This window comes from Daphnia pulicaria, chromosome 11 (assembly GCF_021234035.1).
Source record: "Daphnia pulicaria isolate SC F1-1A chromosome 11, SC_F0-13Bv2, whole genome shotgun sequence".
NCBI classification, from domain to species: domain Eukaryota; kingdom Metazoa; phylum Arthropoda; class Branchiopoda; order Diplostraca; family Daphniidae; genus Daphnia; species Daphnia pulicaria.
Window position 1 is genome coordinate 4417900 of NC_060923.1, and position 23866 is coordinate 4441765.

The 23866-nt window shown below is 41.4% G+C and overlaps 2 protein-coding genes across 2 annotated transcripts in view; one reads left to right on the forward strand and one right to left on the reverse strand.

Annotated features, from left to right (window-relative positions):
* LOC124315340 (leucine-rich repeat-containing protein 15-like) overlaps positions 1-22377 on the reverse strand; it is a 38502-nt gene extending 16125 nt beyond the window's left edge. The window contains exons 1-3 of the mRNA XM_046780966.1: positions 22281-22377; positions 4288-4374; positions 3905-4074 (exon numbers count right to left, since the gene is read on the reverse strand). The gene's annotated coding sequence lies outside the window, so the exon portion shown is untranslated. The remainder of the gene's footprint in view (positions 1-3904; positions 4075-4287; positions 4375-22280) is intronic.
* Positions 1522-18760, forward strand: LOC124315288. Its single transcript, XM_046780858.1, has 5 exons — positions 1522-2455; positions 15708-16032; positions 16750-16855; positions 17277-17370; positions 17447-18760. The coding sequence occupies exons 1-5, from the start codon at positions 1658-1660 to the stop codon at positions 17615-17617; spliced, it is 1494 nt and encodes a 497-aa protein (XP_046636814.1). The 5' UTR covers positions 1522-1657; the 3' UTR covers positions 17618-18760.
* Positions 22378-23866: the final 1489 nt, after the last annotated feature.

The following is a 23866-nucleotide window of genomic DNA, read 5'->3' on the forward strand; positions in this document are numbered from 1 at the left end:
ATCCTTGTCGAATGCGAGATGAGCGACGTGCGGAGGATCGAGTCGTTGATTTTAGATGAGCTACCGCCGGACCTCACGTCTATCTAAACAAAGAGCCACACACCAGCAGCTACTAACTCCAGTGCCTGTACCAGCAGCGTTCCCACGATTTGAATTACATTTACCCACCGTCTTGAATAATCAAAAGAAAAGAATCGCTGCAAGATCAACAAATTCATTTGGTATGAGGAAGAAAAGAAAAGAAAAACTTCAAAGGTAGGCCGTACTAATTAAAACATTCTCAAAATCGATGAAACTTCATTTTGATTCACGGCCGCTTCTTTTCAATAATGCTGCCATGGCTACTACCTGAGCAGCCAATAACAAGATTGCCAAACAGTCCGACGAGCGTGTCTAATTCATAACTTTGCCAAACGAACAAAATTCAATCCATTTTTTCAATTCCCCGCCACTATGAATAATATTACACCGCCTGATTATAATTTAATTTTGCCCTTAGTCAATTACATTTCGACTACCCAAGCACATACTTGCTCAACAAAGATAATCTCGATTGTCGGCTGCGCTTTCTCCAATCGAATTGAAAAATAAAAAAATAGCACAAAAACCCTTCAAGAGTTTTTTGGGCTTTCATCGTCAAAGAATGAGGAAAACAACGGAGACTCTGTTCATTCAAACGCATCTGGCGCTCGCTCTTCCTCCTGCCAGTGGAGGTTTCGATTCAAGTTCAAGAGCCAATCAAGTAGAGAAAAGAGACCCGACCATTATTCCTATTACGCGCCAGACAATGAAACTGCTGAACTCGACCCTAAAAAAAAAGTCGTAAGAATAAAAACAAATCAAACGAAAACGAAATAACCAAATAGAAATCGATGGGCAGTTCAAAAAGACTCGGGCAACGGGGGTTGACGAGAGGACGTGTCTAATGTTCGGGAAGTCGAATATCACGTATCATATGCGCAACTGCGTTCCGTCCAGACAAACTGCGGCAACCTCAAAAGATGTACAACATCGGAGTAACCGTATATCTGCGAGCCGTCGAGTTTGAACGGCGAACTTGATCTGACTTGGCCATAAACAAGAAAGAAAACCACCAAAGTACTTTGTTGAGTGCCTTTCGCGTTAATTTCTGTGTGTACACATACCGACAACAACAACGGCTGGACTGGGTGGATTCAAGACGGAACAAATTGTTCATTTTCACAACTACGTAATTTATAGAATAAATAGTTCCGATAGTTGTACAATTCCGTACTCGCCGATTCAAAGAAATCGGCAATTCCAGGAAAAGCCAAACTTTGGTATAAGCAGGTTGAGACGGGGGCAATCGATTATGCAAAGACTATGATTCAAACTTTGGCCGATATTGGGTATTTGGACTTATTCAAAATGAAACAAGTTGCGCTATGCCGCGAAAATGTTTTTGCCGAGACGCGGGCGCATGCGCCGGAAAGAAAAAGTGGGTGGAGATGATGGGGAGAGAGAGAGAGACGGCCGTGGTCCAGTCATCAAGGAGGCTTCAAACACCTCACCACAGTTCTTGTTTGAACGTTGTGAGCTAAAGAAGTAAGAAAAAGAGCAGCTCAACAAAGTCATTTCACTTTGTTTCTTGTCCGTCCCTTCATAGACCCCCACCACCCCCATCCCCAACATCGCTATGGAGTCGACGGACAACGAGACGACGTCGCCAATTCTTTCCGTGTTCGACTCCGCGTCCAACTTGTCCAGTGAAAATGTGAGCGCAACGGAAGGGCTGGCCGAGTCGCCAAACGTGACGGCCAGCTTCACCTTCGCGCTGAAATGTTTGGATTTCTTCAACTTTTACTACCTGGCCGTCATCATCATCTTCGGCATGGTGGGCAACACTCTCAACTTCCTAGTGTTCACGCGGACCCATCTCAAGCTGCGCAGTTCCAGCTACTACCTGGCCGCCCTGGCCCTGGCCGACCTGGGCTTCCTACTGACTCTGCTGGTCGTCTGGTTGAATCACGTGGGAGTCGATCTGTTTAATCGACAGGGATTCTGCCAGGCCCTCGTCTACACCAGCAGCGTCTGCTCGTGTCTCAGCGTTTGGCTGACGGTGGCGTTCACCATCGAGCGCCTGATAGCCGTCCAGTATCCACTCCAGCGTCCGTACATGTGCACGGTACGACGGGCCAAGATCATCATCTCCGTCCTGACGCTCACCACTCTCACCAGTCACGTCTACTCGCTGTTTACGGCCGGAATCACCGACGTAAACGGGCCGGATGGCAAATCCATTTGCGACTTACTGCCGGCCTATTACCGATTCATGCACGTCGTCAACCTCCTGGACACGGTCCTGACGCTAGTCATCCCTTTCATCCTCATCGTCGTCATGAACACCCTCATCGCAAAGAACCTCATCGTCTTCAGCCGGACGTTCAACCGGAAAAAGTCGAGATCAAACAACTCGTCGGCCCAGCACATTCAAGTCAGATTTGTTCACTTTTAAATCATTTTAGTCTTTATAAAGCATTTCATCGCGTATAGACGTCATCGATAAATGACTGTCGAGAGAGAAACGGGAATGGATTAGATTAGATTCGGTCAGAGCTGTCCAGCCAACAGAAAGAATCCAAGTTACAGATAAATAAATGCACATTTTTTGGAACTGGACGTCGAAAAGAAAGTCTCTTTTTCTCAGTATCATAGAAACGGCGGACGGACTCTGCCTTTCGTTATGAATAACATTTGAATGTCTGTCAAAATAAACCAGTGGGAGGACCATAGCGGGAATATATACTAAAAGATGAAAGAGAAAATGGATGGGACGATATGCAGAAAAAGAATCGTCATGAAATGGAAGCCTCAAAATGGCGTGGGGGGGATATATTCAAAGTCGCAAATTTGGTGACGGCTAACCCATAAACAAGATGGGGGGGGGGGATATAGCTCGGAGACTGATCCTATCTGACGATCACGTCATTTTCCCCCCTTCCACCGAAAAATATACATACACAACAGCAGCAGCAGAAGACAGCCGGCCAAGTTTTCTTCTTTTTTTCATTTTACAAAGTTGATTCCCTAAAGCTTTTACTGAGAGGTTTGACCAAATACCATATGATCCCCCCTTGCGGCTGTTGTAATAGGAATCGCAAATCCTTTGCCTGTTCTAGCACTTTTTCGGGAATATGTGCTACTAACAATTTCTTTTTGGGGGGGGGCCTGGGTTTTGCTCCTAAATTTATTCGTCACCTAATGTAATGCGGCTGGTTCGAAAACAAACAAAAGTGTATAAGAAGCTTTCTTTTTCAATTTGATGTTAACAATTTGATTCCGACGGAGGCGCGACTGGAAATGCTACATAGCGATTCGATTGATTCAATCTTGGGCTTTTGTTTTATACGCGAAAATCTGATCCAGCAGCTGCCAAAAACGACGCGATGCTCCGATAACGCCATAAAAAAAACTGTTTGTAGTGCACTTTCCAGTCTATAAAAGTCCTCCATTTTGAATATAAATAGCAGCGGCGTTCTACTTTCGCGGAATTCATTTCAATGTCAAGGGAATGCAACTTCAATATTACAGAACAATGACGAAATAGCTCTTTTTAAGATATCCCATCAATTCCACTAGTACGACTATAAACAAGGAGGTGCCGGTGCTGTGGCGGCAAGTCCCTAGCTTGGACACACAATTGTATAGACTTTGCACATTGTTTGAAGTGTTGAAAATCAAATAATTTTTTGAATGGTGAGGTATAAAACAAGCCTGATGTGCAGTCGCTCTGCAAATTAGTTATTTAATTAACCCTGATTGAGTCAACAGAAACGGCAAGAGAAAACAGTTCCTTTCAATTGCCTAACTCAGGAATAATCGTACTCCGTAACCAACACCATCAAATAGTCAAAAAAAGGAAGAATAGATACATTTGTCCTACCTTTGAGCCCGAGAAATTCACTTCACAGCCAGGCATCCACAAATGCTCCGTCCTCATAAAGTTGACACAAGGCAGAATATAAGAAAAGGGGGTCATCGTGAATATACACACACCTTCACATGGGTGTAGACGAGGATAGAGTTTTTCCAATTAAACTAGGATCTGCTAATCTGAACAAAAATAAAAAATTTGTTACGAGAATAATATTGCAGAGACAACAAGCAAGGAAAAGTTAGAAAGAAGGCGGTGGGTAACACAACCCAATATTTTTAACAACCAGGATTACCTAAGGTTTACATGCAATACCCTGTTATGCAAGTTTCAGGCACCATTAAAATATACAGCAGGTCATTGGTTAATAAAAGTAACAAAAATAATTTTACCCAACTGATAATGCTGAGATTGTTGGTGATGACGAGTCAGTACCAAAACTTGCACATCTTGTGGTTACGATGGCTGGCTCCTGAAATCTACACAAAGAGGTGAAGGTTAAATAGAGCAAACAAACTCTGCCATGCATCGACAACAAGCACACATGATAAATGGGTTTCCGATAAATGCTAGTCACTGTATTCAACCACCAGCATTTCACATTTTTGGAACAGGTTTAACCTCTCTATATAAGTTCCCAAAATCATTCCATTCATGTTCTTAGTTTTATTTGCCTGAGAAACAGCATTGAGTGGAGAGCATGATGGGGAGTCACGACAACAAATAAGTTCACACGACGACCACATATTATTTTGTCGTGCTCTTTCTCTTGCAGCCACGTGCCCACGTACACGTTTCCATCAAACCAGTGATACGTTGAGTTTTCTATGATACAAAATATCTGGTCTTTGGTCTCCTTTTTGCATTTTCGAAACTGTGAAACAAAAGGAAAGCAGACGACACAAATATGCTAATTACCACGTTTAAATAAGTTATCGATACTAAAAATCAGCCCTCCCCGCCTCCCACTTACCCGCCAAAATCAAAGAAAATCAACCCCTTCCCTAAAACCAAACCGCAAAAAAAGATAAAAGCGGTTTCATCTCCAACACTCAAGATCCGCTGGACAGATCGGGACTAATTTCATATCAAATTGTTCGTCTCGACATGTTTCATCAAGCCCATCATGAACGGACAAGATCCGAGCAAAAATTTGCACCAAACCCGCAAATAAACCGAAAACCCGCCCTCGTTTCTCCCAACCAACATGCTGCCTTAACCTTGCGCGCGAATGGCGCGTAATTCAAATTACCATTTAGAATCATCTCCGCGTGGGGTGACGCAGTAGGTGCGCATTTCAAGACACATATTATCTTCATTTCGGCGCGTGTGCTGTTCAACTGGAGAGAAAAATGAACGACGGAGAAAATTCGAAGAATCCCCCCCCCCTCAGCTTTCAAGTTGCTTCTTAATTAAGAGTTGGGTGGGCGGGAGAACGTAATTTTCAGAAAAAAAAAATTAAATGAGTATTACCTTTCTAAATGCCTCACGACAATTAGGGAATGTCATATGCTCTCAAGGATCGCTTCGTTGCTCATTTGTTCAAAATCAAGTCTGGATGACCCTCCTTATTTTTTTTATTATTTTAAACAAGCAGCTCACATCCTCACAATTTATCAAAGAGCTACTTGAAATGTGGTGCCCACCGGGGCGTCAATACTAATAGTCCCTATTTATAACTAGCAGCACATATTATTCATCTGCATCAGTAAACCCGACTAGAATTTTTTCGATGGCAGACTTGAGATTGCGCCAATGGGAACAGGAAGATTCAGGTTCTTCCACTAACAAGTTTGAGCGCAAAAGTGGAGATATCAAAATCAAAACCTACTTTTTAAACATATTTGATCGACAATGAAGCAATAACAAGGTGCAAAAAAGGGGCAGTCTCTCTCTCGGGTTCGGCGAAACAGAGGCATATCAAACTAGATAGAAGGAAAGATGAAGAAAATAACAAGTTACTTGATTACATAAACTTTTGCCAAAAAAAAGGCGAGGAAACAATCTTCAATCAAAGAACCAACGTCCGCCCCTATCCGACGCTGCCAAATAACAAGTCCCCATTCTTTTATTTAAGCAAAAATAAGAAAAACAGAAAAATACCAAAAGAAATGCCCCCCCCCCAAAAAAAATAAGATTGACAATCTTATTTCAATTCCAACTTATGTAATAACAAATCCTACCGTGAATCTGCAGATGTGTGAGCGTGCTGAGCAATTTCCCATCTCTCCGCGACGTAATCTCCTTGTGTGTTCACTTCAACCCGCATCCCTTCAATTAAAATTAATTAGCAAAATAATTCCGAGAAACCAGAACCGGAGACAGCAGCAAAGCTGACAAGAAAAAAAGCTCCTGTACCGCTACTACCGTGTGTTGGTTAAATAGTTAGTTAGTAGTATTCACTACGCCACGTATGTTGTACTAGGTGACGACCACTGCGCTAGGGAAAGTTGGAGCTCTCAACCGACAAGGAAAAAACCCCACACGGCCAAATAGGTTATGCAAATCATTATTAGAATGCGGTTTATATGCAAAATAGACCGCTGCTGCTGCTGCTCAAAAGGCATATCCAACGCTTCCATTCAAATCAAATGATCACAAGCGACGTCCATCCATTGAGCCTATTTTTACTTTTACGGTTGACCGAACTGTGCGCACAAGGAAGGGTCGTCATGAGCGTCTATGCGCTATAATACAACGTATACAGGGGAGTAGTAGCCATTTCATTCCAGAGCGGAAGGACTCCTCCTCATATACATTCCGCTTGATGTTGCGCAATCGATATGATTTAATTGCCATCCGCAAAAATTGCCGCTTTAAAGAAATAATCATAACAATTAGGAATCATTACTGTACATACCAGGTAATAAGACTGTTATATACACATCGAGAGACGCGTGCTTATCTCGGTTGTCTTCCGCACACTAGTCACTAAGTATACTTTTGTTTCCCCCCCACAGCGCATCCATCATTACAGAGCGGCGGCCCCTCCAAAACTGCTGCACGTTTGTTCTATGATCCCACACAAATCCAGTCAAAAGAAAATCTTGGCGGATGTTAGTCTCTTGTTTATGTGGCTGGATCTACCATCACGTGCGGAATCACCGCCAACATGTTCACAGTAGAGGTCGCAAATAGCAACTGTTTTGTCATCTCTTCTAACGGCATCAGCAGCAGTCCAAGTCGTTCAAATAATCAAACAACCCAAAAAACCCCAGCGGATATTAAACAAGAGAAATCTGACACAGAAATGTTCCATTAGATTTTCGCTCGACTGAGAGAAAAAGACGATTGTTTTTCCCGTGAAAGTCGCCCGATCGCTCGAAGGTTAAATCGAACAATCGATAGATCAAAAGACGACTGACATGATGCTCCCCCCAACTACTATTACGCACCGTCAATAATGTAGCACTCGTGTAATGTAGCGTGAATCTAGCAGAACTTGAAAAAAAAAATAAAAGAAGACAAATCATTTCTCACAAATCACGTAGTTCTCGGTGACACGCCCGTAGTAGAGAAGTTCAACGCATTGGTGAGGCGACGTAACATACAATTCACGCTTAGCCAATAATTCTACCCGTTTTATCTCCGCCGGCTCAGATACATGTCTAAAGCAATCAAAGGTTTGAGAGGTACCCATCTGTCCATATATAGACTATATCAAACCCATTGACCTATCACACTTTTGGCACGCACACACATACTCCATCCCGTCTTATTCACCTAATTTATACGATCATCATCTCGACTGTCATCTGAAGCCCATTTGAATAGACCGCCAAGTCTTACCCCCTCGCCTCGTTTGATCTAGTTGAGCGAGCGACAAACATTCCATCGCCTTTCATTCATTTCAGCCTGAATATAAAATGTCCAGCCCGTACGCCAGCAGCCAAGAAATAAAAGAAAAGGAGGAAAGAGTTTGCCTGATCAAAAAGGGGCCATGGGGGACTCGAGCTCATCCAGCTGCTCAAGTTCAAAAGTCGCCATGAAAAAGCCAAACACTTGAAAGCGCAGGAGGAGCAACAAACAAACGTTTCTTTCTTTTTTTTTCGTCGTTATACCATAGTCGCAACGGAGGTATAGGATATTTTTATCTTCCGAAAAACATAAGGAAAAGAGAGAAACAAAATGGAAAAAACACGATCAAAAATTACCACAGCAACAGGGGGTGGAGAGCTGAGCCGACGGACGTCATCAGCACGAAACTCATCGACTCCAGCATCCAAAAATGTTTTGTTTACAAAAGAGTTGTTATCAATACATCTTTGCTGGAGGCGGAGCAGCAACAACCTGCTTTGGCGTTTATCACATATAATTTCACATTTGTTTTCTCTCTGGTTCGTAAAAGATAAACTGCAACAGACTCGGTGACTGCTGGGTGCAGATTACCGCGTTGACAATTGACAATTACGTCAAGATGACAAGACTGGCGCCAGATGCTGCTGCTGCTGCCTGTTACAGTCTCTTGTGCACAATAGGAGGAAAATAACAGCCGGCGAATGGAAATCTGATAGAAAAGTAAAAAGAAAAGAAACTTTATTTTTCTTTTCGTTTTGTCGGCTGCTGCTGCTTGTTACAGAGTGATGACAGCTCTTTGACGTCGTTCGCCATCGAGGCTAGATACATTCCACGCTTCTAGTATATAACGTTGCGGCAATGGAGGGTATTCTTTACTTCATCAACATGAAAGGATTCACGGCACGAAAATGGCACGCACAGCAGACTTAAATATAAATTCCACTGTGTCAACACAAAAGCAATTCAACAATTTCTCTAACCACTGCCAGGGGTCTATAGTACAAAGTTGCAATAGCGGAATTTGGGGTTGACGCCCACGCATGTCGTCGACCGTAATTTATTGACATAATCCACTTGCCAGAAATTGATTTTGATTTCATTCTGGCAATTATTCGCCGTCATGGGGTCCAACTCGTATGAAATCCGATGATTGGCCAACATTAGCAGCAACAGACCAGCAGGCCGCAAGATTATTTCAAATCGAATTGATTATGAACTCGGGCGACAAGCAAGCTGCGCACGATAAACTGTAATACATTCTACGCCCGTGCTGGTAACACTGATTGATGCCAGCGCGTTATTTACATCCCGAATCCGGCCAGAAATGTCGACCGACCAGCATTTCCAGTGTTCTCATTGGTGATGCGAAAAGCGTCGGCGTATCGCGGACGACGACGTTAACGGAGTTGGGGAAAAAATGAAAAGCTGCCACCTATATACCGGTCGCTTAGACGTCGCATACATAATTGTAGGCACGAAGCTTTGCTGCTGCTGCTGTTGGCGGGGTGTCGGGAAAAATAATAAAAACCTGACAGCGGGATCCTCACCCAACACGTTCGCAGTTTCTATTCTTTAGGAGCATACGCTGCAGCGCAAAGAACTTTTGTGTAAATTCAGTCAGCGAATTCTTAACGGTTATGATGTTATAAGTACATATCGCTCCGGCGCCATTATATATCTCAGGTTGTTAGGCGTCTCTTATTGGAGCTGCAGCGTACGCTGTCCAGGAAACGGCACAGATAAAACAGCGACAGCGACATCTTTTCGGCTGTTTTGTAACGGAAGATGTATTTAAACCTACATAGTTGTCAGTGGATGTACTCTTTGGCCCCTCCATGTTGTCACTTGATTTTGTCTTTGTATTCAATTTCCTTTTGTCGTCATCTTTTTGTCCATAAAATAGAAGAGCTGTATGCGACTGACATCCGAATGAATAAATTTGACTGAGCAGCAAATCATTCAACAAAAAAGAAATATACATGATGATTTGTCGCTAGAGAAAAAAGAGAAAATCTAAACATATATCGACCGCTTAGAAACCAGAATAAAAACAAATACAATCTATAAAATGTCATCATCGATCGCTGGGGGGGTTCGGCCACTCGTCAAAGCTGCTAATTTTTTTTTACCCTACAAACTCAGCACTTTTTGGCAGTCTCATCCCAAAATAATGATAATTCTCTTTTATTTCTGATAATTTTTCCTTTATCTAAAAGAATATGAAAAATTTTTTTTTTGAAGTAGATGACAAACGGCCCGCTGATTACCAATAAGATTAAACGCAAAAGACGTCCTTATTTGTTTTGTTTGTTGGTTGTTTTTTGGTTGTTTTCCATATTCTCGGTTGGTTTATAATCCCGACGAAAGATGTACACAATGAAAAAGAGAGTCTTCACTTGATGATCAAAGTTTTGGCTCAAAACCCCTCCACCCTTGTGTGTGTGTGTGTGTGTGTGTGTGTCTACATCTCCAGACGCTGGATATGGATGGATGCTGGATCCACCAATAGCTTTCAAGATGTAATGTGCACAATGCCCTTCAGAAAATCGTAGTCTGTTCCATCGCAAAGGTATATTACTATTACATATATAGGCGAGTGGAACAGCGCCAGACAACTTCCGGTTTTCTTTCTTATTATTTTGGGTGGTAATGCCACAAAGACGATGAGTGCGCTCCAGCCGGCCTAGACTACTACTACTATGCACAGCCCCCGTGGCCGAATTGAAATCCTTTAAGCCGCGGAATGGCTTTTGGCGCTATAGGCGCGCAACGTAATAATACCGCCACCAGTCTCAGCCTAGATATATAATCTTGTATGCACATACAATTCTATAGCCGGCGAATTCATTCAGAGGAAATACAATCAATTCGTCGCATAGTCCACCCGTTTTCGTCATTCATTTTAAAATGAAAAAATAATAATTTAAATTTCCCGGGCAACTTTTAGCTCATCATAGAATTTACATGGGGGGAAGGGGGTCCTATCAGCTGGACTCTCCTGATGTCGCGGTATAATTGAATTCCACCAGTGAAGATATAGTCAGAATAAGACGCTTGCAGACTTTCATCTCAAATTGATGCCCCTAAATTATTCTTGGAAAGAGCGAAATCGTCGCCAAGGTGAAAGGGACGACATTCCACACAGCACATGCATCTTCGTTTCCATCCGAGTTTTTGTTTGATTATCTAAATCAAATACCGTAGACAATGGCAGAACTCTTGGGAAAAACAACCTACCGTGCGTCGCAGCGCACGCCCACCACCCAATTGAATTCAAACAGAAAATGGAAAATACTAAGTGCAATTCTTATTGGATCTGCAATGGCAGTAGCAGCGCGGTAGGCTAACGTCAAGTCAGTGACGTAAATTCCCAATCCCAACGCGCTTTTCCAATCTCAATTGTCTTCCAGAAAACATCATCCCGCAAAACATACTATTTGATCACTTTTATTGTTTAAGAGAGTCTAGTAGAGAATCAATTGCGATGAGAGTATAGATGGTTCGGATCACTAATAACGAACGAACCGTGAATTTACAACCTTTTCTCTTTTCTGCTCCCAACTTGATGGGTGGGTTCAACCTGTTCAATCAACACATTCAGCGAAGCGTCTCCCAAACAACTTTCTCATTACACGGTCGATACGAGGCTTGATTAAACGACAAACTACAAAGAACAGCAGACATGTACGCGCATTCCACACGACTGGAAAATGTTGTCGTTTTCAACAGTTGCCAAGGAGCTGAAACCGGGATAAACGTGTAATCAATCCGAAGCAGAAAATAATCAAAAAATTGTTCAAGTTGCGCCAATAAAATTCCATCATTCAAATGTTTTCGTCACATTTCAAATCATTGAGATTTCAATCCAAAGTTTGACCAAATTTTCCACATCAAACTCGGTCAATTTACAGACAGACGCACTGCAAATCTTTTCCGCGATAGCGGTCGTTATATATGTCGCGCCCACCACAAGCCGTTCTCGTTGCGCCGAATATTTTGAGAGATTTCTTTGTCTGAGCTGCTATTTCATTAGCGTAGAGCGTCAAGCGCATTAATCGTTTGAAGAAACTCGTCTGAATTCCCCCATCTCTTGGACGGATCAACCTGAATCCAGTCCCGTTAGATGGTAGATGGCTGCTGCCATGTATACCAGACACTTCAAACACTATGGGCTATAAAACGCAATGAAAATGGCAGAAAAAAAAAAGTTGAGCCGGCTTAATATGAACTGGACCGTCCTATTTATCGTTTCACGCCCAATCACGTTAGCCGCTATTGCCATTCGAGGCGTAAAAAATCCTCCGTGTCAACGAGTGATCGATATACCCACATCCTTTTTCATTCCTCCCGATACCTTTCAACCAGAAATTTACTTTTTTTTTTTCTTGAATCGAGATATACATTTCATCTCACTTTTTAAAGTTGACGACCTATTAAAAAGCCCCAAGATAAACGTAAGAAGAGAAAAAACGACTTTTGGAGAACCGCCGTCCTAGTTTCTATTTGGCGCTTAAGTTGCAGATGGATTGGACCGGTTCCAGCGACTAGAAAACCGCTACGTCGTTATCGATCCCGCAGCGATAAACGATGAAAATGCACTAGCCGAAAAACCCAATCGAAAATAATGAACACGGCGGGAGATATATGACTTATGAGACTATATAGACCGTTCAAAAAAACAAACAAAAAAAAACTGGATAACGTCAAAAGGACAATAATTGCTGCGAGATTAAGACTCCCTCTCCCTAACAAGAAAAAGAATAAAACCCCTTCGGGAATAAAATAAAAGAATACCCGGCGGAATATTTGATTCTTGCAGACGCAGCATATTCCCATGTCGTCTATATATCATCATCATCATCAGTGATGATTGAATTGAAATTACAGCCTGGCGACAGAAATGGGAGAGACGGCACAAGTTATATATACGTGTTGTGTTATATAGAAATATGTCACCGATCGATCCAGCCTTTTACTTCCCATCCACGACAAAAAAAAAAACCGGGCCGGAAACTACAACCACGTGATTTGCTGCTGTGATGGCTGCGTGAAAAATATTTCCTCTCAAAAGCATGTCTTTTGATGTCTTTCTCATTACATATTTCACTTTTTTCTCTCCCCATCTCCGTCGACTCAACTTCCCCTCTTTTTTAGGGGGGGGGGGGCGATATATCCGGAATTCCGGCTGCGCCGTAGAATGTACCATACTACTCGCAGGAGCTAATGGAGACGGTTGCACGCTCCATTTTGTCAGGGCGCATTCACGACCACCACCGTCTGTCTTGTATATAACGACATGCGGGTATTGAAGTAAATAAAAAAAGTTGTCTTGACAACCCGCGGCTGTCATAAGAAATCCCCCAATAATCGAACGACATTTCAAAGAGAGAACTTGCATCGGTCCAAATAATTATTAAGGATTCATACGCTCAAAATAAGCTCTCTCTCTCTCTCTCTCTGCCAGCCGACATAGTCGTATAACACATTCATGACAAATCGATCCAAAACATTCACAATTCAATTCCGAGAAGAATCTGGCTTAGACGCTAATCCATCCCAACCGGAGAAACTTGACAAGTAGATAGCAGCAAACTTATTATCCTTGTACAAACGCTCGTACACACAACAGAGAAGGAAAAACAAATATTACAAATTATCAATTTTGTTGTTAAAATTTTCAGGCATTATTATGAATAGTGGTTGCAGATCGAATAAAACTTTTAAGAGGATCTCCCATTTCCGAGAATGTTATTAGTCAGTTAATTGCAGCTATACATTATTCTATAGGGCCTATACTATATTACACGCAAAAATCTATCCAGTGACCTTTCCGTGAAATGGTTTATGCATATTCAACGAGCCTATGTATATATATGTATTCAGATTGAAAGCAGGAAGAAAAAGTTCAGAGCAATTTCGTAAAAGATTGGGCCAATAATATTTTGATTACCGATATAACAGTGGGAATGCATTAGGACAACAGCCAAAGATGGAATCAATAAATGATACGAGAGGTGGGTACCACCCATTCCGTAAGTTTCTATGGTGCACATAGGGAGTGTCGGCGCTCTGTAGCGAATCGCTTTGCTCCAATCTACATGAATATTTGATTTAGAGTGGGGGGCCTGAAGAAAATTGGGACGTTTATACAGGAGCCAAGATGCGAAATAATTCATGTCGGACAGAGTATAGGAGCTAGGAGGACGGACACCATTTTCCGGACAAATGATTGCAGTTTCAATAAGGCCATCGGCGGTCTTTATGTTGACTAATTATTAATTAAAGACTAGGCAGAACAACGAGGCTTTGAGGAAGAGCATAACTACACGTCCGCAATCAGAAACAATTGCCATATCTCAGACTGGTAGACTCTCGGAGAGAGTGTCATTTGTTCAACGTCAGCCAAGGCCAACGGACGCAAGAAGCGATCGATTTCCTCATATGTTGCTGTTGCTGCTGCTGCTGCCGATCCAGCCAGCAGACGGAAGCGTGTAGAGTTCAAAATGCGCCACACGCCCATCGCCTTCCGATCAACACACCAAATCCCCAAAGATTTGATTCCCTCTTTATTTATTTTCTTTTCGTTATTCAGTCCTTTTCCGGGAAAGTTATTCCGAATACAGAAAGAAAGAAAATAAATAAATCCTGGACCGAGTCTTATTCACAAGTGACTTTATTGGTCAGTTGATGTTATGTACAATTTCGGCCAAATACTTTTTCATCAACATCGCCAACAACTTCCGCCTATCTATTGGGAAAGTTCAATTTCGTTTTCAGCTCGGCAAGTCCATTACCGATTCACAGCCTGCCAACATTGCCACCCACTCGTGTTTTACGAGGTGTGTTTACCTACGCTATAGTAGGTAGGAGCAATATAGCTCCACGTTACCTTCTGTGTTTGCCCATGAAATAACTAGGAGAGTAAATCATCTTTCAACACGTAAACAGCGCAAGTCAGTTGCCACATAGATGCTGAAACACAAAATCAACATGTACGAACACTGGACACACACTCCGAGTGCATATTACATGAGCTTCGAGCGACAGTTCCAGCGAAATGTTGCAAAATATGTTCTAGACCAGAATCACGTCACAGGGTCTCCATTATTTTGGGGGGAATAAAAACTAGTAGTTATACATGGCTGTGCACGGCAACAGTCGCTATAGATCGCGCTACACAATGAACGATCACCAAAATGCCTTGATTCCCCTAAACGCGCGAATATTTGAAAAATCGTTAAAGATATCCGCCAGCGTTTTTGACAAACAAATCTCTCGAGTTTTAACGACTCTCGAGAAATATCAAGGCTCGTTCCAATAATTTTAAAATGTAATAATCATTTTTCTTTTTATAGGCAGAGAGAATTTTTTGAAAAGTTGTGACGTAGTATAAAGCGATTTCTTCTTCTTAGTAATGATTAAATTTCTGCGCAGCAGTTGCAGCAGGTTCTGCGTGATTTCATCCAAAAAATGCGGAGGGAATTTAATTTTCCTAGGAAACTCAAGTCCCAGACGTCCTGACTAAAAACGACGTCAAACACAGCTCCGTGAAGATAGTACAGGTGACCGGAATCAAGTCGAAAATAGATCAAACTTTGAGAATTTTCCATTTCAAAATGTAATAATTCGGTTGCTCCCCAGAGTTCCCATTAAAAAAAAAAGGGGGGGGGGGAGGGAACTAGTCGCATATGAGAAAACCTACTTTTAGATTTCTCCATCAAATGTGCCATGGAGAGATAACACAAAAGTTAGTCTCCGCCCACCCGATCGTCAGGTCAGGACAATTTAAAAAAAGGATCAGCAAGTACTACGCGTCCAATTATTTCCTTTGTCGTTTCCAGGACAATTGAAAAATGTCTCAAGTTTATTTCTATCGAGACGATCAATAAAAATAACTATTGGGTTATAGAATAGGTGAATGAATAACACGGGTCAAAATTCGTGCAGCCCGATTATTATAGAAGCCACTAATCTGTGTGTGTCTTTACTCTTGATTTGATTGATTGGATGGCAGATGAAAACGATCCGGATGGCGGAGCACTGGCAGGAGCGTGACAGCGGTCAGGGATCCGTGTCCAATCCATCGCATCACAGCAACAACAACAGCAACGGCAATTTGCACGCTCAACAGCTCGGCAACTTGATCCCGGAGCCGGCGTCAACCAGCGTCGGCAGCCCGATAGACAGATCGTCGACCAATGCCGTGATCAATGCCGCCGTAGTCTTGTCCGGCGGATGTGCTTCCGTCAACAAAGTCACGGCTAATCAGGCCGCCAGCATCCATCAACAACCCATTCAACTTCACGAACCCAACAGTCACGACGGTCAAATCTGCACCCGTAAGCCATCGGCACAGCCGGAATCAATCCGCACCTTTTCTTCCTACACACACACACACACACTATCCTTTCATCTCCGCCCCCCCCCCCCTTCGATATCGGCGCCATCGATTTATTTGGGCCCCTCCACTTCACATTGCCATTCCGTATACATTCAATCTATTTTCACAGCCACTGCAAAAACGTTTTCCCTTTGGCTGCTGGAGCTTCTTCTTTTTTCACATAAATCTTCAGTTGGGGAGGTTCAAATAAATACGTCCGGGAGATAAAGAAAAACGAATAAAAAACCGCTGGGTAGCTTTTATTGTCCCGCACACTGAAATTCCGTACGTTTTCAAATATGACCAAAGATTGAATTCCTTTTGGCTGAACGTATTTTCAACACTGGGCGGCTTTCATCAGATGCGCACACTTTCAGGCTAGGAGATGAGTTATACATATAAAGCTTGGAGAACCAGCCACCACAATGGTCGTTGATCCGCATTAGGAAATGTAATATTTGCCGAATTTTCGTGCTGCGACACACAACTTTATAAAAGAACATTGCTTTTGATTTTAAAAGAAAAAGTTTCTTGGATACATCAGCTGATTGAGCATCCGTTGCTGCGTTGGCGCGAAACCAAAGTTCAAAAATGATTTAGAAGTTTCTTCAACTTTATTACTACCCATCCAATATGGTGAAAATTCAATCATTCTTTTTGGTGGACATTTCTTTAGAAGAGAAACTACAATACCGAAACATCTTGTCCATACGAATCCAGTACTCGATAACCAAAATGCTGTTACTCATCTCGACCGTTTTCATCATGCTTAACCTGCCCAGGTAAATAAGAAAATCAATACAACATTTGGTGCTGTTAAGATAACAAGTTTTGTGTCACAACAACACGTCAAAATCGATTTCTAGTTAATGGATTTCTCCTATTCTATTATTCAATGCCACCACGCCCAGCAAAGTTTTATTTTTTCTTTAACTTGTAAAAGCAAAGACATGGTCGATAAATCAAAGTCGTTCCAGAAAAGAGAGCGGACGCAACCCATGGCGACAAACAATCAAAAAAGAATACACCCACCCACCCAAAAGGGCCCTCCGAGCCCTTGGCCATTTCCAACTTACAGAATAATCTTTTTATTGAATTTCGCGCTCTTAAAAAATCGTACATGTACCACCACCAAGACATGTTCAGAAATTGAGAGAAAGTCATAACCGAATAGCGCCAATAACTTGTTCTATTTCGCAACAGTTACGTCATTCGGCTACAAGTGTTTATCGGTGAAGTTTCCGGTTCCAATTCGGAAGTGAGTTCCACTGCCTGGCTACTCCAGCAATTCTTTATGGTATATTAAATAAATAAAAGATTTGATTCTTTTAAAAAATTGGGATTATTATGATTGCATTAACGATTATTTTCAGCTGCTCTACTACACCAACTTCTCCATCAACTTTCTACTCTATTCCACCTGCGGCACCACTTTCCGGCACTGTCTGTGCCGATTGATACGAGACAAAAGAGACGCCATGCGACGCTCCATCATCGGCATACGATATCGCTACACGGGTTCCAATCAGCAGCCGTATCCGTGATGACTATAGAGAAAGAAAGAAAGCAAAAAGGACAATATGTGACGGAGGCGCGGTTGGCAACAACTTTAGACGGAGTGGATAGATGTTGTGCAACAGTCTCTGCGCGGAAGCCAGACTTCGCATCGCTTCCGGTCGAATGTTTCTATTTCTACGCTATAAAGACACAAACAGTTAAAAACAAAAAACAAAAAAAAACTTTTCTTTTATATTTCTTTTCCTCTTGGTTTGCTATATCGATCCATTGAATAGGTTCACTGGGTTTAACCCACGCACATTCAAAGTTTTCCCTGTGAATTTTGTTTCGAGAGATTCCGAAAATTTGTTCAAATATCGGAAAATCTAGAAAAGATGAAAAGCCACACATGTGATATGTATTTTCTTTTTCATTTCAACCAGACTGACCTTAACAAGTAGAAGGTTAACTTATATTTAAAAAACAAAGTTAAATGTCATCATTTTCCTGCCAAAGCAACTGCAGTTAAGTTTCAAACATGCCCGTTGTTAAAAAACAAAACCCCTCCCAAAATGTATTATTCTCCTACATACGAAATGTTCCTATGTTAATTATATACATGGATTTTCACATGGTTGCTATCAACCAAAAAACTCTTCCTGCTGTGGTAGAATGTTGATTTCTTTAGATTAAAAAAAGGTAAAAAAAAGAATTGAGGGAGCGGCAAGGTAGTCGAGTTTGGAATACAAAGAAAATGAAAACAAAGACCACAGCACAGCCGGGACGGTCGAGCACAAACAAACAACCAGCCAACATACTACACCATTCCGTGAAGACCGTCGGCGGTTATAAATATTTTTGTCCTTTTGTTTTTTCAAACCCTTGTACTCTGCTACCCCTCTTGCCGTCATCAGTCGTAAACACTTTGTATTCCTATACATCATCAACGCTGATTGTATAACAAAAGCGTGATCTTAAGTGTCCGAGTCCATTTCAATTTCAAATTCGTGCCCCCCCCAACCCTTTTATTCATGCCAATATGTGTTTAAAAGAAATTAACACAACAGATTTAAAAAAAAACAAACACGGACGTCGATAATTCATTGATGTACAGCTCAGCCCTGTCAACTAATATTTAAACGGCTTCATTGTTGCATAAATCCTCACACAAATATTACCCGTGAAATATACAAAACAGCACAAAACACAAATAACAGACGAAATACACCGACATTTGAAACGCTCCATCACGCTTGAATCGCCTTTTTTTCAGTTCGCCATGGCAACACTGAGTTGACGCAATGAAAATAAAAATGAATCGACAAAGACGACAAAGACAGTCTGATATTTGGAATAAAGATATATACTACAAGTTGACGACTGCTATTCGTGGTGATTATTGCTGCGCAAATTCTAGCGAACAGCGAACGACGAGTCGAAAGTGGAATATTGCGCAACAAATGCGCACACTCAGCTTCATTCGAATCCCGCAGAGTTTCGTCACATTAGTTACACTCGGAAGGACATGAGTAGATAAAAATAAAAACAAAAACCCTCGCAACAATAAGTAAAAATCGCTACGACATTTTCTCACCCGCACTGCGAGCGTAGGCTGCTATTCAAACATATTGATCCATCCGGAAAATAAACTCAATCTCGCCCGTGTTGCTGTTTTTTTTTTCTATATGCCCAGTCAAAAAACTTTCATTTCCACCCCCCTCTTTCTAGGAATCACGGCAAGAAATGACTGTCGGGGATATCCAGCAGCATCGAATCAGACTGACCTTCGACTCGAATATATATAAAATGCAATGCTTCCGTTCTGTCAATGCTGTTACCAATGTAATGAAATTCAAATCAAATGCTACTCTTCCATGAGAAAAGTCGAGCGAAAAGAAATAATCAGGTTAGAACGACGAAAGATTCAACAACAAATATTCCAAGTCCAACTTGCTTCATTCAGAGCCCTACTAAGACGCGCCATCCAAGCGATATCCCAGGTATGTACAACGGGATGTTGGCGTCCCTCATCCCATGTGGATGTTCAGGGTACGCTACCAGTATGTACATAAATGGATAAAAAATTAAGAAATTCTTTGATCCCAACAGTATATGAAAAACATATACAATGGACATACCATCAAGTACATTCACTGAATGTACCGGAAGTATGTTTGTTGTACGTACAGTTCTCATCCAAAAAAGATGAAAGCTTGTGTATTAATATCTATCTAATGCTGCGTCTACACTAGCCGTTTTTACAGACAAGTTACGGTCGAATTCGGTGTCTGTATGTCTGTAAAAACTGCTAGTGTAGACGCACCTTAACGTATCTTCGATTAAATATACATTTTTTTACTTTTCTTCTTTTACAAGCAGCATTATTTATCCGTTAAGAACTTAACTTTCTAAATAAACATGATAAATGAAAAAATAAACTTATTTTTATTATTATAATTTACTTATTCCTAAGTTTATTTATTAGTAAACACGCTACGGACTTCTGTACGTAAATAAAAAAAAATGTGCTACAACTGTTAATGTGTATGACAGTTATTAGTTTAAATAAATATATATTTTAAAATGATCCCCTAATATCTTATATAAAAATCCAACTGTAAAGGCGTAAATCACCCCATAAAAGTAGAAGAAGAACTTTTATATGTACGTTAAGATAAAACCTTACTAATGTGTGTTATGCTATGCCCTTTCTAAACAGTCGATTGAGTAACAAACTGAGTTAATAGAACTATGCTAGATTTCATATAATTATGGTGGCGTAGCTGTACAGCACTGGCTATCCACTCCGACGGTCCGGGTTCGATTCCCGAAATAGTCAAAGCTTCTTTCCTAGTAAAATGAATTCAGAATGGTAAATCAGAGAGAAAAGTATGGAAAGAATAACAGCTGGAATATCCCTAATTATTTATTTCAATTGGAATGATCATCCCAACTTCAGACAATTTTGGACGTACTTCGGATATACCACACAGTACGTCGAGGGGAAGGTAATTAGGATATTCCCCGTACATCCATTGTATGTAAAATGGGATGTACCAGATCCCAAAATTTACATCCCATGGATATACCATGGACGTCCATGTGTTAGTAGGGAGTTGCTATCCTTGGATGTTATACCAGAGTGTATAAGACACGGGACATTGAACAAATTGCAGAAACTCGACTCAATTTTTATTATGAATGCTTCGCTATCGAAATGCACATGCAGTAACACAAAATTCTGATTGCAATTTCAAATCACCAAAATTTGAATTCTCCCAGATATCCCAATTAGTTTCCGTCTTGTTACTGCATGCACGAATCAAAAAGCATTAGGTAACTACTGGCAACTGATGACAGGTGCAATTGAATTCCGTAAGAAAATACAAGTATCTATCTAACAAATTGAAGAGACTTGATTTGTTGACTTGAAAATGAATAGCAGAGCTATAGAAGGATACGAAGACTACAATCGTTCGAGAACATTTTCTATCTTTAGACTATCGAAAAGTCGAAAGAACGGCGTGGGAAACTGAAACCTACGACAGTTTCAATCGACAAACATGACGAAATTTGACATTTCCAGCTCATCACCCAAATGAGCCCACCTAGAACAGTTCACGGAGTTGGTTTCATCATAATTACGTTATAGTGTGGAGTGTATTACAGACGCCCGCCAATGTTTCGATGGGATTTTGATCGAACCGACTCGCTAAAATTCGTTGGGAAAAAAGGATGTTATGCAAATCATTCACCTCAGGGTTGATTCACTAATGGTAAAGGCACGTGCCAGACATTAAATAGCAAAAAAGTAAACGCAAGATTCTCAATATTGTAAAAACAGCAGCCAAGATTGACCAGCCAGTTATACGGAACCACTGACAATTGCAGCGAGAGCTACTCTTCGTTAATATTGAATCGCGCAACAGGAAAAATCGTACTCACGATACAAAAGGACATCTTTTATGGGATTGGGCTGCGTACAAACATCGATCGATCAGCTCATTTCTTCTGATATCTACCGCGCACACGTGCAGCAACGGCATATCTGCACGATTCCCTCTTATACAGGAATGCTGCCCGCGGGATTCAATACAAAGAAATACGACAAAATAAAATCATTCATAATTTTATAAAAAAAAAGAAAAGAAGCTTTCCCATCGAACACGTGAGAGATTTAAGATTTAGAGACCTGCGAGTATCGTTCGTACTCCAATGACGGTGGAAATCACGACCATGTGGGCGCCAGGCAAATATACGTTGAAACTCTCAAAATCTTTTTTTCTTTTTCTTTTTCTTTTGTCAGACCACTTGGATTTAAAGCAAAAATCTGGTCTCGTTAGATCAAAATATATTGCTGCCAATGCACGTGCTGCGAACGCTATTCAACATATTTGACAAGAAGGATTACATTTTCTTTTAAAGCTTTTTTACGTCTATGAAAACGCTAGAGAGCTGATAAGAATTCAATGCTATACAGTTAAAAAAAAAAGAAATTCTACAGGGAATTTCGCATTGGTGGACATTTGCTAGTTTTAATAAATTCAGCAGCTAAAGTTAAAAAGAGCTCTAGAGCATGGGAGGGACCGCTTTTTTCTCCTTTCACATTACCGGGAGACATTGTACATATTGCAACGGGGACTGTCTGATTGTACGTCTGGGTTGGTCGCTTCACGGCCTTATTGATTTTATAAATGAATCAGGACTTACCGAAATGGATATCGAACACGGTCCAGATGTCGGATTCATTCCAGCAACTAACAGCAGTGATGCGATTGACACGTCACCAAACAGCACTACCGTCTCTGCTTTTTCTACACTTTCAAAACGAATTATCAGTTTGAAACTGAATTGATGAACGTGAGAAAAACAACTATCAATCAGATAGCTTTATAAATGTAGGCTGTGCAATGAACAGAGGAAAAGGCCGCCAAAAATGTTTAAAAATTGTAGGGAAAGAGTAGGAAAAGAAAATTTTTTAACGAACCCTAACCCTGCTACCTGGCAAAAGGTAATAAAACCACGCCCTCTTTTTTAAACCACCTTATTAGCCTATTACATAAAAAGATATCTTGGTTACTAAGATATTACGTCGGCCCATCCCCAGCACAGTCTATACTTTTACCTTGATCAATGTTAGAACTGCCAAAGGTCACGGTCATTAGGGACACTATATAGCTAACTTTGCTGATGATGATAAGTGATTGGGCTCTTGGCGACATTCTCAAGATCGTCAAGCGCCCAAACAATGACAGCCATGTCTAAGTGCAATCTGGGTTCTCGGAACTCTTTTATTTCAGTCGGAAACTGCAAGCATGAATGTGTTTGGCTGTTTGCTTCTCTCCCGTCTTGTCTAGTGTGACTCTTATTATTGAAGCTACATGGTAAACTACTTGGCCATCCACCAAACAGACGCGCATAACAATTGCCGGCCGGGTAGACGGAACGGACAGTAAGAGGCTCTTACACGGCGTCTGTATACTCGAAATCAATATCCCAACTCTGATGCATCATAAACGGGCGTGCACGTCCTACGTGTCGACCAACACGTTGACGCCAAGTTGACGCAGTCCCGTGTTTTTGTTATGATCAGATCATCGATTACGTTAGACCCAAAGTATAAACTAAACTTTTTCGACGTTTCTTTTTCGGGATCTTTCACTCTGCTGGCGGGATTAGAAGTCCGAGCGAGTATATAGGGTACAGAACACGGATATACACGCTGTGTAGTTTGTGTGTTCTACTGCTGCGTCTGTCTTAAGGAATTTCACGCCGTTTTGGCCAAGGACGCCGAATCCTTGGGAATGGATCAAATAAGAAACGCGCTTAGCTTCTATTTCGGGATTTTTGTTTGCTCTTGAAAACTGCCACCACTTTAATTGACCGCGTCATTTTGAAAGGGCACGATTTTTGGCTGACTTGGCGTGTCGTTATATACATAGCCGATTGGCTGCGGATGAATTTATATCGACAGACAGAAATGACGTAAATCGATAGCAGCAGTATAAAATAGGTTTGGCAGAAGAACTAAGCCGGAAATCCGATCAAGGCAACCACAAAGTCCACGTGCCACGACACGACTATATTTCATTATACAAGAACGTCGTTGGGCTTTAACTTGGGTGATGTATATATATCTCCCTAGGTGACGGGAGTCACTTCTCTTATTTTCGCAAAAAAAATCGTTATTTATATCAATTCAATTGCGCCTTATCAAAAGAATAAAGCCAAGCAGCGGCTGTGACCTGCCGAGTTTCTAGCACAACACCCGATATATCGCCTAAGATACGCCAACG